The following is a 15284-nucleotide window of genomic DNA, read 5'->3' as shown; positions in this document are numbered from 1 at the left end:
TTCATAATTTACAGTTTTGTACCTCTACCGCCCGGCGGGGCGGCAAGGTACCTGCCGCCAACTGGCGGGGCGGTAGGGACCTGAATGTAAATAAAATTTATTTTTAATCGCATTTTGGCTCCTGGGGGAGTCTGCCGCCCCCCTGCCGGGCGGCAGGGTACCTACCGCCAACTGGCGGGGCGGTAGGCCAGGCAAAAAAATATTTTCTTTTTAGTTTCCAGAACAGTGAACTTCTAAATTCAATTAAAAATTATAGAAAAATCAAAAAAATGCAAACTAAAATTTGATAGGTTTCTTAAATCAAGATCTACGGAGAAAAAATACTCATGCATGTGAAATGTCAATTTTGCCCCTCTAAAATTTTAGGTTGTGTTTAATCTAGTTTATTTTGTATCTGTTGTTCTGTTTGTCTAAAAATCTTGAAAATTTTGTGGTAGCCTAATTTTTGCATGTGTATTTCACTGGAAAATTTTCAGGTGCATAGCTTAGGTGCATATTTGTGGATCTATTATTCTACTGCTAAATGATGGAAATCCAACAATAATAGATCCACAAATATGCACGTAGGCTATGCACCTGAAAATTTTCCAGTGGAATACACATGAAAAGAGTAGGCTATCACAAAATTTTCAGGATTTTTAGACAAACAGAACAACAGATACAAAATAAACTAGATTAAACACAACCTAAAATTTTAGAGGGGCAAAATTGACATTTCACATGCATGAGTATTTTTTCTCCGTAGATCTTGATTTAAGAAACCTATCAAAATTTAGTTTGCATTTTTTTGATTTTTCTATAATTTTTAATTGAATTTAGAAGTTCACTGTTCTGGAAACTAAAAAGAAAATAATTTTTTGCCTGGCCTACCGCCCCGCCAGTTGGCGGTAGGTACCCTGCCGCCCGACAGGGGGGCGGCAGGCTCCCCCAGGGGCTAAAATACGATTAAAAATAAATTTTATTTACATTCAGGTCCCTACAGCCCCGCCAGTTGGCGGCAGGTACCCTGCCGCCCCGCAGCCGGGCGGTAGGGGTACAAAACTGTAAATTATGAAACCGAAAATATATTTCTGTAAAAAATGATTTTAAAAAATATAAAAATAAAAAAGACGCCTTCATATGAAACACGAGAGTACGTACAAATAACATTTCTGTTCATCGTCATGGCAGCAACAACTCGAGACATATCATAAAGGTTCCGTCAAGAATCCTTACCATAAAATTCATCTGATTTTTGTGTTATATATCAGTAAAGGAAAGATCAGGTCCCAACAAACCTCATCGCTGACAACAGTTCAGGAATCGAATCAAATGGCCCCTTCAATGTCTTAGTGTACATTGTGTAAGCCTCCTTGCACAGGCTAAAACAGCTCAGTTCCACGCATAAACAAACCCAGCAATCAGAGACGAGCCAAGATTTTCAGGACAGCTAATGTGCCTTTCTTATGGGCATAGGCATCCAAACAACTACATCTGGCAATCATACACGTTTTCATCCACCGATTTTCAGGACCACGGTGGAACCCAAACACAGCAATCAGAGACAAGCCAAAATTTTGTTGCATCAGCTTAATTGCTGACCCAAATATGCTCACAGGGAACAAACAAATCCAATCAAAAATGGTATTACAAGTTAACACAGGCCTCATGCTGCTAGCTACTGGGAGCGGTCAGGGCAGTGGAGTCACTGAGCACCTTACGAGCACGCCTGTAAACAGCATTGGCGGTTTCCGATGTTCCCACCTGGTTACAATATGAATGTAATATCAGCGCTGAAAACAAAGGGCAAGCATTTTATGGAAAAAAATATCAATGGCAACGCATGATCTCACCTTCAATTCCAGGTTGTAGTAGTTTCTCCACACTTCTCTTTCCTGGGGATAGTAGTCGATTGCTGAATCATAAAGCTTACGGGCATTTGCAAGGGCACTATTGTCTCCTAGCGATGCGAGGTTAGTTTCCAGCTCTATGCAGTACTTGAACAACTTTAGGCTCGGACGTGGTAGAGCGAGAAGCCTGCATCATCATGCAACATCACAAAATTCACAATCCAAATTCAAAATGCATAGCACAATGGGCTACTCGAAATGCTAGCTTCTTAGCTTGTTTCTTACCTCTTATACATCTTCCTAGCTTGTTTCATACCATCTCTTTGCAAATACCATCCGATGATAGCAGAAGCAACCGATGCGCCCGAATCATTCCCACCAGCCAAACTTAACGAAAGCATTGCACATTTCACTAACTTCTCAAAATATATCTTCTCATTAGAAAACAGTTTCATGGCCTGAAAAAAAATGCATCGCGAACAATTTCAGACATGTAAAATTAGAAAGGAAAAACAAAACTGCATACACTAGCCTATGAAAGTGCAAGGGGAAATATCTAGGACACCATCATCATTGGAAATTCTAAGGGACATACCATGTGCCACAATCCCTCAGTCTGAGTAACGGGTAATTTGGAAAGAACAGTGTTGAATAGATCAAATAAACAACTCAATTTCTTCTTGCTGAACGGAGTACTGCCTGCAGTAGCAACCGAATTTATCTCCATAGAAGCTCTCAGGCTCCACAAATTTGCAGCATCTGAAAGAGGACCGTTGCAAAGCTTTTCTGCGAGATTCTTAGCTTCCTCCAGCCTTTCGAGTTTCAAACAAAATGATACATATTGGCAAGCAAGATCCTCAGTAAGACACCCACATGATTCAGCACTTTCATAAACTTTCAGTATAGATGAAGTGAATTCCGAAGCATCAAATTCAGAATTTTGGAATGATGCAATGGAATCTTCTCTGTCAGGGTATAGAACATCCATCCAAAATTTTGCATAAAGGGAATACATTTTGGAAGTTGGCAGCCTTCTGACAGCTTCATCATATACCTGTAATACAATTTCAGAATGCTCAGCAAGTTGTACCAAAACCCATGCTCCGTGTACATATCTTGGTTGAGAAATTGGTATATAGTAACTATAAAAGCAAGCAATGTTGGCCTTAAATGAGATTTACCTACAAGCCTAGTAAAAATGTGAAGGGTAAACCATTGACTGTATGGAGTTGTCGAGCTCTAATACTATTGCCGAGAATGGCACTGGTAAATGCTTTCACAACAAGCATACATTAATAGTTACCTTTGGTATTAATTTGGAAATAATATAATCATAAATAGGTGCTTTCATCATAGTTCTATTTATGCTTTCATCATAGTTCTATGATTGAATAAACACATTGAAACATATACCAGAAGCGTGACCACACAAAATACCATGATCATCTGAACATGGAAAATGTTCCTAAACAGAATTATAGGGCAAATAAACGCCAATAACATTTTACACAGCAAGACATTGCCACGGCGCATTCATCTACATGTGCAGATGTGCTTTTTCACTTATGAAATAGCAAGCACAGTTTAGCTACCATTGATAATCCATAACAGAGATTGTGATTTCTGAGTAATAAGAAAGTGATCGTAATGCATTTACCTGAATTGATTTGTTCAACTTATTCGATAGAGCGTCCTTTCCCTTCAAGCCGTTGGGATTATTTAAATCAGTAAGCTGAAGCCTAGCAAACCAATCCCAGTAGTCCTCACAATGGGAGAAATCTTTCTTGACGTCATCCAGGACCTCTATCTTCAACTCATCAGAATGTGTCAAGTCCACACTGTTTAATATCTCCAAGAATTTCTTCCGCAAGGTTAAGCTTGATGGAAGAGCTTCCACCGCACCATGATATATGGTTTGGATGATTAACAGTCCTTGCCGCCAGAACATGTCTTCCTTCTCCTCCAGAGCATCTCCAGCTCGCTTGGAGTCCTCGGGCCCATCATCTTGTTCATTCAGTGGCATGAAAAGTTCTTTGTTCTCATCTTTCCACTTGCCAGCATCATTATCGCTCTTTTGCAGCGTCTTCACATCCTCTCCGAGAGCCACCTTTCGCGCCTTGAGCTTGTTCAGGTAGGTAAGCTCCATGCGAAGATACTCAATCCACATATCCTCTGATTGTGGACAGGACCTGAGGCCACTCTGCATCAGTGCACGTGCTGCAGCGACATTGAGGTTCTGGTCGAATTCCCACGCTGCCGCATAGATCCAAAGCCCAGGGACCTTGGGATGGAAGCGAATAGCTTGCGCCAGAACCTGTAAACAAACACAGGGATGAACAACATTTAAGCGCCAGGAACCCCAATTTTGGTACTAAATGTGTAGCTGAACTAGTGAACTAAGAACACTGAAAGGTTTGAACTTGCCGAAATTTCTTTCTTATGGGCATCAACAATGTCAGGGTATAGTCCAAAGAGATAAACGAGATTCAAATCGAGCAGTTCAGCGAGGTAACAAAGGTAATAAGAATAACAAAGATGGAACTTTGAGAATGATGCTTGTTGCAGCTACCTGCTTCATTCTCCCGTGGCGCTTGCCGCGGCAGAACTCGAGGTATCGGAACCATAGGTCGAGGTCTCCCTTGAACCTGACGGTGGCCATCCTGTAGATGTCGAGTATGCGGAGGACCCCCGCGACGTCGGAGATGGACTTCTTCCACTTCTTGTTCCTCCTCTTCCTCTTCTTCTTCGTGCCTTCCTCGTCGGCGCTGCCATGGTCGTCGTCGGATTCAGAGGGGGCGTCGCGTATGATTGCGCGCTTTCGGAGGTTGCGTAGCGAGTCGAGGCGGAGCTCGTAGGCGATGTAGTCGAGGAAGTCCTGTCGGAGCGGGGAGCGGCGGCGGAGCCGGAACTCGAAGTCGCGGCGGCGGCGGACGACGTCGGCGAGCTCGGCGCGGTTGAAGAGGCCCCGGCGCTCGAGGTCGTCGAGCTCGTCGGTCATCCGCTCGAGGCGGTACTGGACGGCGTCCGCCATGGTTTAGGGTTTGGGTTGTGGCGGCGCGGGGGAAGGAAGCAAGGGGAGGCAGTGTGGAAGCTGGCGCCGCCGCCGCCGCCGCGGTGGTGTGGTGTGGTGGTGCTGCGGAGTTGCGGGGAGGGCGAGGAGAGGAGGGCATGGACGTGTAAGCGGGCCGGCTTCGCGGAGCCTCCTGAGGCCCAAACTTACCGGGATAAAGGTTGTTGGGCTTTGGTAAAGGCCAGGCTTCGTAAACAGGCCGGATTTCTCAATCTCAATCTTGCCGCGCTTTTTTCATTTTTATATATAAAAAAACAAAATTTCAAAAATATATGCCGAATATGGAAATTTTCAAAAATGGGTGCCTGTCGCCCAAAGACTTAAATGTAAAAAAAATTTACATTTAGATCCTGGCCCCCAGGGCGCATTAAATAGAGAACTTGTAAAATCGATATAAAATCGTATAAAAATAAAAAAAATACAAACTCAACTGTTATGGATTCTATGAAACAAGGTCTACAACTTTTATTACATAAAGTTTTTCATTTGATCAATGTGTCTTGCTCTATTTTAAATACCAGTTTAATGCACTTTTATTTAAATCTCAAGATCTATCCTTTGGATGCATGTCATCTTTGGCCAGAGTGTTGCATATGGTGAGCATAGGCTTGTACAAAATTGGTAGGCCCAGAAAACATTTCTAGAATAAGTTTTTAAATTAGATCTTGCAATATGTCTAGTTTAAATGGGTTATTTATCCATGCTGCTATACTGAGTATTAGAAGACATAACTTTTACAGTACCATTATTTTATTTACTAAGAGCTATAAAAAAAATTTGGTAAATTTTAGATAAGCACAACTAGACCAAATGAATTATTTCAGATTTTTCTAGGTACAAGAACTATTTTTCTTGATTTAGATACATTGATCAAATGAAAAACTTTATGTAACAAAAGTTGTAGATCTTGTTTCATAGAATCCAGAACAGTTGAGTTTGTATTTTTCCGATTTTTCTACGATTTTATATCGATTTTAAATTCACTATTTAATGTGTCATGGGCGCCCGGACCTAAATATAAATTTATTTTACATTTAGGTCCTGTCGCCTACTGGATGGGCGACAGGCACCCTATCGCCCATTAGGGAGGCGACAGACACCCATTTTTGAAAATTTCCCTATTTGATATATATTTTTGAATTTTTTTTAAATATAAAAATGAAAAAAAAAGGCCAATCTTGCCTCGGTCAGCTGGTGCGTCTCCATCTCCATCCAACAGCCCAGGAAGGAGGGAGACGACTCCCGATCGAGTCTCGGTCTCCCCTCCAGAAGAGTTGACCTGCAACTTGCCTGGAACATCGATGGGTGTACAAGTGCACTCCCCTGCCTGTAAGGCTGTAACTGCAAGCCTGCTTCTGCTTCCGCTCCTCCTTTCCTTCACGGCCACCGTCGTCTGCCTGTCGTCAGTGGGAACGAAAGACCTTACCATCATGCTGCCCAGTCCGGACGGACAGCACAGTGGGCGGCCGGAGAGACTTGACCGCCGCGCGCGTGCCCCTGACTTGGACTTGATGGAGGCTTGTCATCAGCAACTAGCAGTCTAATAAAAGGAACAGAAGATTCAGCGCTAGTTACTTGCACTATTTAGACGTCTTTCGGTCAGACCTATCATATCATCACAACCGGTTTTGATTTCGAGGTGCTGAGGCTGACCTCTAAGTCTGACCAACCATCCGATAACTCTGCTGTGACCTCCCCTCCACTGGAGTAATTTACAGCAGTGTATATGTATACTGCAGGGCAGTGATAAAATTAAATTGAATACAATGATCGATGCACAGACACACTTGTAGAAGAGAAAGATCAAGGCTGTCAATTGCAAATCGATCCCAGCCATTAATTACAAGTTGGCTTGCGATCGAGAGGCAGCTATCGCTAGCTACCTGCTGGTTGATGGTTGATGCAAAGACAGAACAGAAGCTTCATCTGTTCCCAAGAAAGAATAATACCGGCGGCGTGTGTGTGCGACTAGTTCATACCATTAAACCATGCCATGTCTAGCTAGGCATGTACTAGCATTGCAAGCAGCCACCTTGCCTTTGCCTTCACTACAGCTTGATTCTCCCTAGGCACCAAGTTTTCTTTTCTCCAGGCATGGATACATCTGACTAATGACCATTATTCTTTAATTTGACCATGCTGGCGCTACCTGATCCATGGCCTCCCTCTTTGGCTCACAGCACAGGCAGCACGTGCATCTGGATACACTCTAATCTTCTTTTTATCTCTTCCATCCATGGATCGCAGCCATCCAGCTGCACACTTGCCAAGTTACAGCTAGCTTGTCCTAATAATTTAATTGCGCTCCGTGATTCGTGCAATTAATCACGATAGCTAGATTATAAAATATCCTAAACCCCAACTAGAATGAATTGAATCAGCGCCAATAAGCTCATACTCTCTTCGTCCTAGGGCCTATTTGGATACAAGAGATAATCCTTAGCCCTCACCTTTTAGCTCCAAATTATCCTTCATGCATACAAACATGTGCGATAATTTTGAACTAAAGTGAATTATCCCTCCCAAAATCCTTAGCCCCTCCAAGAAGTGATAATGGAGCTAATTTTGCATGGTCCCCACAAAAAGGTGAGCATACACACACACCTAGACATGAGAATGGAAGAGAGAGGGTGTACATTAGCCCATGGATCCAAACAACCTACCTTGAGCTAATTCTTAGCCTACCAATTCAAAACTAAGTATTATCCCTCAAAATTAGCCATGGGCTAATGTTCCAAACAGGACCCTAAATTATTAGTCATTTAGATGCAAACCAACATCTCCGTGCAAACCGTGCAAACTCTAATCTGGACCACCAGATCAACATCCAACGGGACGCAGAGGGACTGGGAAGGGGGATTTGCAAAAGTGTAATTACCCAATCCAAGGGGCGGGCGGTTAATTGTAAAATTACCCGATCCCCCCATACTCTTTGGATGTTGATCCGATAGCTCAGATTAAAGTTTGCACGGTTTACACAGAGAGATTGGTTTGCACCTGATATGTTCCCTTTTCTAAATGCATAATTTTTGTTATATATATATAGGTATATAGTAAAGTCAATATGTATCTAGAAAAACTAAAATGATTAATAATTTAGGATGGAAAATGTAAAAAAAAAAAGTGCAGCATGCGTAGAGATGCAAGCAGAATCGACGCTGTACCTATCGATCGGCAGCTACTCTAGATGTTGCAGAGTCAATGCTACTTGCTTCTTTGATTTTAATTATATATATTTGAAGACGAAGAGGAAGATGAAGCAGAGACAGTACGTGTGTGGAACGTTATGAGCCGTTGGTAACTATCTTGCTGTAATTTTGTTGCTTCTAGTAATGAAATCGGGTCCGCCCGTGGTGAAAAAAAAAGCTGGTACGAAAATATATGCATGGAATACAGTATATTGTGGGTACCAGCGGTATACAAAAATTACTTGTTTTGTAGTTTCCAGAGGGAATCTTTGAAACTCGCGACAAGTAGTTGCTTAGCCGGCTAACTAGCAATGCGCAACTGAAAAAAAAACAAAAAGGAATGCATGCGTGGTAAACGAAGAGAAAGCTCCTCTGCATGTCCATGTACACAGAAAGCATGCAGGATAAGCGTGAAGATGATGTATATCCGTCCTACAATCCAACAAGCAAGCTAAGCATGCATGACACACGAGACACACAGTACGTCGTCGTCCATCAGCTTTAGGGATCGAATCGATCAGAACTTATGCATGAAGCATGCAAGAAAGCCAAAAAGTTGGCCTTCAGTCATGAGGAAACTGCTTGTGTCCTCCTGCAGATTCTATCCTCCAACACTGACGGGCATATCGATCCTATCCAGGAAGGAATTCCTAGTCTGCTGTGTGTACATGTACTTTTTTTTTTGAAAAAAGAAAGCTTTATTGATCTTAGACAATTACATCAAGGTGATGCAATTATATAAGATTCATCCCAGCCTCTACATAACTAAGATGCACACAGCCTATAAAAAGAAACAAAAAAAGAGAACGTCATGACCTAAAGATCATGCCGCAGCAAATTACCACAAGCGACTTCACCTTCGTCCGCTTCGCAAACCAAAGCAGCTCTTGGACTATGAAGTAGGCTCCCGAGACAACGCCTCCAACGAGGAAACAGCACGCGCACGTGCCGACATTGCAGTGACCCAACCAATTAAGACCAAATAAAAAATTTTCACCTTAGGGAGTAATTCATCTTAATCCAAACAATGCCTTCAACAAGGTCACTTCCAGGTTCGACCAATTAAGGTCAGACCTAGGAATTTCTTCCCGGAACCGGTGAATTAGTAACAAGTACAACCACAATAAAGTCACACCGTGTTGCTTCCCCCTTCTTACCAGGCCAATGCTTCCATATAGACCAGACTTGACCCACTTCGAACGGCCACAAACTCCAAGTCCGGCAGACCATCTGAACTCGTAACCTGAGATACCACGCTGCAAAGTAGTCACTGGGTACCCGTGCATAATCCACCGGAACAAAATGCAGATGAAATCCGTCTTCGAGTAAGAGAATCCGCGAATGAAGCCAAGGTGACTCCTGTCTCTTGGTCTATATGAAAAACAAAGGCGAAATTGAAGATGTCATCACCAGAAGTAGTTGTAAAGTCCGGAGCTAGCCCTTCCAACACCAAAGCCGAAGGCGCAACTGCTGGAGAGGAGTCACCACTGGAGGCCAAGCCGACGTCAGATCTGCATCCGGGGGCCCCGAAGCCACCCATCGCGAACCACACGGAACTGCCAAAGTGGCCGGGCGCTGGGAAGAACAAGACCTCCATGCTGCGTCGGAAACGCCGCTGAGATCACCCAGGTCACCTCCAACTTTGTGAAGCCCTCCACCGAGGGCACTGTCCCCTACCACGGGGCTGCTGGATCCGGATGCGAACCCGGCACTGCCCGGGCCACCGCACTGACGGCAGTCGGCCGTGGCTGCAGCGAAGACCCGCTCCGACGGGATCCCACGAAGACAGGACCGCAGAGTCGGCGATGCCAGATCTGGATCAGCCGCGCCGCAGACCCGCTGGAGTCGCACGCCCGCCGCCGGCCGCGGGACTCCCATGCGCAAAGACCCCGAGGGGCCCGACCACTGTAGCCCGTGGCCGCCGCCGCCTCCGCCATCCTCGGTCGCGCGCGGGCGGCCCAGCGACGCGGTGGCGCCGCCTTGCCCGCCATGGGTGCCGAACGAGGGACCTCCGACTCCGTGGCCACCGGATCTGGCAGATCCACCTGAAGCCGGCAACCATTGCGGGCCACTCGCGAGACTTCCCAGATCCTCGCGAGCAATGCCCATACGCGAGGAAAGGACCCCGTCGTCGCCGTCCTAGGAGGGACGCGGACTTCCGGACCCCTGCTCAGGCAGCGGCGAGGTGTGGACGAGGTTGGGGAGGGGCGGCGACGGTGTTGGCCTGGGTGCCGCCCGTGTCGCCCCTGGGAGGAGGGCGACGCGAGGGACTATCACAGCAGTTCCACGATACGTGAAACCCTGAAGCAAAGTAGTTGCTTAGAGCTTCTCGAAAAGATTAGCCAAATTCTGCATTCCATATTGCTATTTAGCTAGTCTTCACTCTCAATATCTCTATACTATCCAACAAACTAGCCATTTGAGTTTGAGAGTTAAAGTTATTGTTTACAGCGGGGTCCCTAGGTTCTTGCACTAATAACCCTAGAAAGAATTGGGAACTCACAATTGCGTCCTTGGCCGAAGCTGACGTGTTTAGGGGCGAAATCCGGCGAGGGAGCTTGCCGCCGGTGGGGGAGAAGTGGGGGAGGAGCACCTAGGAGATTGAGGGCAACCTGTTTTTGGGGTCAGCTAGGGCGGATGGAGGCCGGGTAGTGGCTCGGCGTGGAGCTCTTGGCAGCGGCGGCGGCTATGGTGGGGGGATGGCAAGGTCGAGCGAGCTGAGGTAAATCGAGAGGCTGTTGGATTCTAGTTTTAAGGAAGTTTTTTTCTGTTTTTACCTATCCCATCTGATTATAGAGGTTTTGGGAAATGCTCTTAGTACCATTTTATTCATACATCCTGCCAAAGCCAAAGTATTATATAGCACTGTCATTAGTTACCTGTTTTATTTGTTACCAAGATTAAAAAAATGAAAAACAAGGCATACTAAAAAGTACATCGTCTCATGTGACCTGTCCTGTTCCCAAAGAACAAGCAAGGTCCAGAATTTGAGAATGATGTGACCGACAGACGTACTCAGATTGCTCATCATCGATCAGCAACTATTCTTAATTAAGAGTTTGGATATGCAAGTTATCAGCAGGTGGAACCATTTTATTTCTTGCTTTCGTTGTATTCTATATATGTAATATAGGACTATATGGCCGTTGATATATTCAACGGACTTTTTTTTATCCTAGTCTGAAGTCTGAACAAACCAGGTTGAAAATTTGGGGCAGCTAGCCTACTTTATATGTCCACGTACACATACACGTCGCCGGAGTACACACAGGGCTTTGATTGGTTAACTCCAACAACGATATGCAAATGCATATATGCCTCCACCGCGGCATTGTGCATCACCGAATGGAGCTCCAACAGAACATACAAAAGAGTAGGCATTTTGTATTATGAGGAGAGAGGAGAGGTAAAAATGATTCACCTCTCTCCTGCTATGCATTTCGCCGGGTGATACATCTGCTTTTGCCTCCGCCTGTTGGAGATGAGGATTTTTTGATTGGGTGATGCATCTACTGTGTACGAGGCAAATAGAGGAATGCCTCTCCCATTTTGCATCTCTTTGTTGGACTCAGTCTTAATATGCATGTATCGCCGGAAGCGCGCCGTCTTGTCTGCCGTACGTGCAGACCTAGTGCAACTACATTCCATTCCCGTCCCGTCTACAGTAATAATCTTCTTTGTCGGTACCCCAGGACTGGGGTACCCCCTCTTGCTGTGTCTAGGCAGGAGCCTTGTGGTTATCCTTAACTATGTCCAAACAGCCGGATCCCCGCGGTCCGGAGCCCTGTTCACCCAACAACGGTCCCGGACCCGCCCCCCGGCTGGGAAGGGTCTGGGAGCACCACGTGTTTCGGGAAAAACAGGCGCTCAGCCCGAACAGCCGGGAGCTCCGGACCTTCCGTGGAGGTCCGGACCCCCGCGGAGTCCCGGACCCCCTGTATAGTAACCGGACCCCTCACTAAGGGAACGAATTGACACCCCGCCCCGGGAGGTCCGGAGCTGCCACGTGTCTGCAAGCACAGACACGTATATAAGGCCACTTGGTCTCCATACTAAAGGTTCACCTTCCACTGCATTCATTGCGGTAGGTGGACGTCCGCATTGATATAACAGAAGCCGAGGCAAGTCTTTGACCAGGGGACACTATTGATCGCGTATTACCAAGACGTGTAGTGGAGCCGCTGGCGCCGCCCACGCCGCGCCTGTCAGTCTGCCATAACAGATGGACACGACAGCTCGGCTTCACCCATTATGACGCCTACATAATAGCCTCAACAGGCCACGCCGCAAGCTACGTTTCCCCCAACGGGCACCTTGCTGACGAGACAAGAGAAGACCTCCCTGAGTCAGAACGCCAGCAGGCCATGGAAGCATATCCGAGAAAAGATTCATAACTACTGTAGACATTTAAGTACTCAGCGCAGTATGCTACATAGTCCCGTTGGGCCCACCTGTCGGGGCCTCAACGACCAATGTATCCGCACCCCCTTGATCTATAAAAGGGAGGGCGCCCTCTAGAAGAGGGCTCAGGCTGGAAAAAGGCCAAGGCCCGACAGAGGATAGGGTCATACACAACCAAGAACAATACTTCTCCCAGTGGATGTAGGGTATTACGCTCCGGCGGCCCGAACCACTCTAGATCGTGAGTTCATGTGTGCTTGCCTCCGTGCTAGATTAGCCTAACCGCCTAGTACTTCCCTGAGTCCTCCCTCACCGGGAATAGGCGGGTGCGCTTCGCCACCCGGCCGTGGGTACCCTAAAAATCCCACGACATTTGGCGTCGTCCGTGGGGATGGATGCTGGCGTTGGCTAGACCTCCAAGCTTTCGAGGCTGAAGCTCATCCTCTGCGACAGCAGCGAGAAGATGAAGAGAGGCATGGTGGCACCTATGCCGCATGTCACTACGCTGAGGCACCAGCGCCCTCGGTGCGGCGGTGCACGGCAGCGGCGCCTGCTGTGCGTCGCCACTGCGACGCCTCAGAGCCGGCACGGTGGTGCGCGGGGGCGACGCCTGTTGCGTGTCGCCCTGCGCCATCCCAGTGTCGGCTCAAGGTTTTCTCTCAAGCAACGGCCACGCCTCCTCTGCGGTGGCATGGCGTCGGCTCAAGGCTTTCTCTCAACATGGAGCCTGGAGCCAACAGCCATCCCGGAGGAAGTTGACCGTGTCGTCGTATCGTCTCCGGCACCACCCGAGATGCTTGGTGCTGCTGCAGACAGGACCCCGCCACCAGGCGCGGGGGCCCCTGGCGCTAGCACCAAGGACAAGACGGCGAACGACCGCCCTTCTCCACGCCCCGTGCTCGTCCATACGAGCACCCGTTCTCCTGCTGCGCCAGGGCGGAAAACCAGGTTCTGCCGCAGCAAGCGGCAGGCGGGCTGGCTCCCGGTGGCAGACGGCGACGGCAGGGGGGCCCTCCCATTCAAAGTCAAAGAATTTGTCTCATGCTACCTAAGCATATGACAGCTCTTAGGCAAGGAGTGGTCCCCCGAGCTCCCGAGGTGATGCTGGATGATGCAGTTCAGGCACATCCAGGGCGCCTTCACCTCCGACGACTGTGAAGAATCCAGGAGTAGCGGTACCACTTCCAATCAGAGAAGGACATGCTGTATAGGATGCAGCCGAAGGTTACTCCTAAGATAAGACTAAGAAAATTCCTCCTTTGTAATAATGTGGTGCCTACGTGTGAGACCAGAGCGGTCAAGGTCCGACCTTGTAAACCCAACCTCTGGCCCTATCACACAAACAGGCAAAAAACGGTCCGGAGGAGTAGAGGTCCGACCTCGTAATCCCGACATCTGATGTATACCATGACAACCACAATAATAAAGGGGTTTTTCTTTCTCAGTTTTATCTAGGCTCCACCGTGATTACATTTATTCGCCTTGGTTTAACTATTCTTTCCTCTTAAGCAGAATCTTCCTTTTATTGCTAACAATCCAAGTTAAGTTGCTGGCTTGTGGCCAGGTAGGGACACCCCTTCTAGCTGGAAGACAGTTCGGACCCCTAAGGACCTGATCCGGAGAAGTAGTATTCGTATCCTGGGGTAGAGAAGCTCCGCGTAGCTTAGCCTGGTAATGTACCCTAAGTTTACGTACTTCACTACCCTGTTACAAGTACTCTAGTACCCGAGACTGCTGTCTTTAGAGGTCCCGGGCTCCCTTCTAGTATAAGGCTTGGTTTCTCGCACCTTACTATGAGGACCGGTAGCATATTTCATCGGATTGTCAGCAACGTCTCAAGTCCACTCCGGTGGCCCGCTCCGGCGGAGACCGCTCGCCACGGTAGACTCAAGTCCACTCCGGTGGCCCGCTCCGGCGGAGACCGCTCGCCACGGTCGACTCAAGTCCACTCCGGTGGCCCGCTCCGGCGGAGACCGCTCGCCACGGTCGACTCAAGTCCACTCCGGTGGCCCGCTCCGGCGGAGACCGCTCGCCACGGTCGCCAAGAGCTGGGTCCGGGAAGTGGTGCTTGCTCCCTGGACGATCCGGGGTCTGTGTAGCCGCTTAGCTTGGTTCCGCACCCTAAGCCTACATCTTCATCGCCCTGTGGAGAGCGCTCTAGTACCTGAACCTGGCAACCGGTGTACCGGCCTCAAGGGTCCGGAGTGCCCGCTCTCTGCATGAGCACACCGACGCAATCAAGTTTGCGTGAAAACACATCACGATAGTAGGCCCCACCCGCGGGTTCGTACCTCTCTCGAGGTAGGCCCGGGGGCCACTGTCGGTACCCCAGGACTGGGGTACCCCCTCTTGCTGTGTCTAGCCAGGAGCCTTGTGGTTATCCTTGACTATGTCCAAACAGCCGGATCCCCGCGGTCCGGAGCCCTGTTCACCCAACAATGGTCCCGGACCCGTCCCCCGGCTGGGAAGGATCTGGGAGCACCACGTGTTTCGGGAAAAACAGGCGCTCAGCCCGAACAGCCGGGAGCTCCGGACCTTCCGTGGAGGTCCGGACCCCCGCGGAGTCCCGGACCCCCCATGGGGTCCCGGACCCCTGTATAGTAACCGGACCCCTCACTAAGGGAAGGAATTGACACCCCGCCCCGGGAGGTCCGGAGCTGCCACGTGTCTACAAGCACAGACACGTATATAAGGCCACTTGGTCTCCATACTAAAGGTTCACCTTCCACTGCATTCATTGCGGTAGGTGGACGTCCGCATTGATATAACAGAAGCCGAGGCAAGTCTTTGACCAGG

At 48.0% G+C, this 15284-nt stretch overlaps 1 protein-coding gene across 1 annotated transcript; it reads right to left on the bottom strand.

The window, feature by feature from the left end:
- Positions 1 to 1281: 1281 nt before the first annotated feature.
- LOC120659191 (U3 small nucleolar RNA-associated protein 6 homolog) lies at positions 1282 to 4978 on the bottom strand. Its single transcript, XM_039937250.1, has 6 exons — positions 4399 to 4978; positions 3487 to 4143; positions 2425 to 2883; positions 2115 to 2287; positions 1833 to 2016; positions 1282 to 1743 (listed from the first exon to the last, which is right to left on the bottom strand). Exons 1-6 carry the CDS (start codon positions 4858 to 4860, stop codon positions 1654 to 1656), a joined length of 2025 nt encoding a protein of 674 aa, XP_039793184.1. The 5' UTR covers positions 4861 to 4978; the 3' UTR covers positions 1282 to 1653.
- Between the last annotated feature and the right edge of the window lie 10306 nt (positions 4979 to 15284).

The sequence above is a fragment of the Panicum virgatum genome, chromosome 2N (assembly GCF_016808335.1).
Source record: "Panicum virgatum strain AP13 chromosome 2N, P.virgatum_v5, whole genome shotgun sequence".
Lineage (NCBI taxonomy): Eukaryota > Viridiplantae > Streptophyta > Magnoliopsida > Poales > Poaceae > Panicum > Panicum virgatum.
Note: the sequence above shows the minus strand (reverse complement) of the source record. Positions and strands in the feature narration are given on the sequence as shown.

Bases quoted from the DNA above. Each gene is read 5' to 3' on its own strand.
- LOC120659191 (XM_039937250.1), bottom strand. From the start codon at position 4,860: ATGGCGGACGCCGTCCAGTACCGCCTCGAGCGGATGACCGACGAGCTC. The intron at 2,884-3,486 runs GTAAATGCATTA...ATTGTATTACAG, and splicing joins AGTTGAACAAATCAATTCAG to GTATATGATGAAGCTGTCAG. The intron at 2,288-2,424 runs GTATGTCCCTTA...ATTTTTTTTCAG, and splicing joins CTGAGGGATTGTGGCACATG to GCCATGAAACTGTTTTCTAA.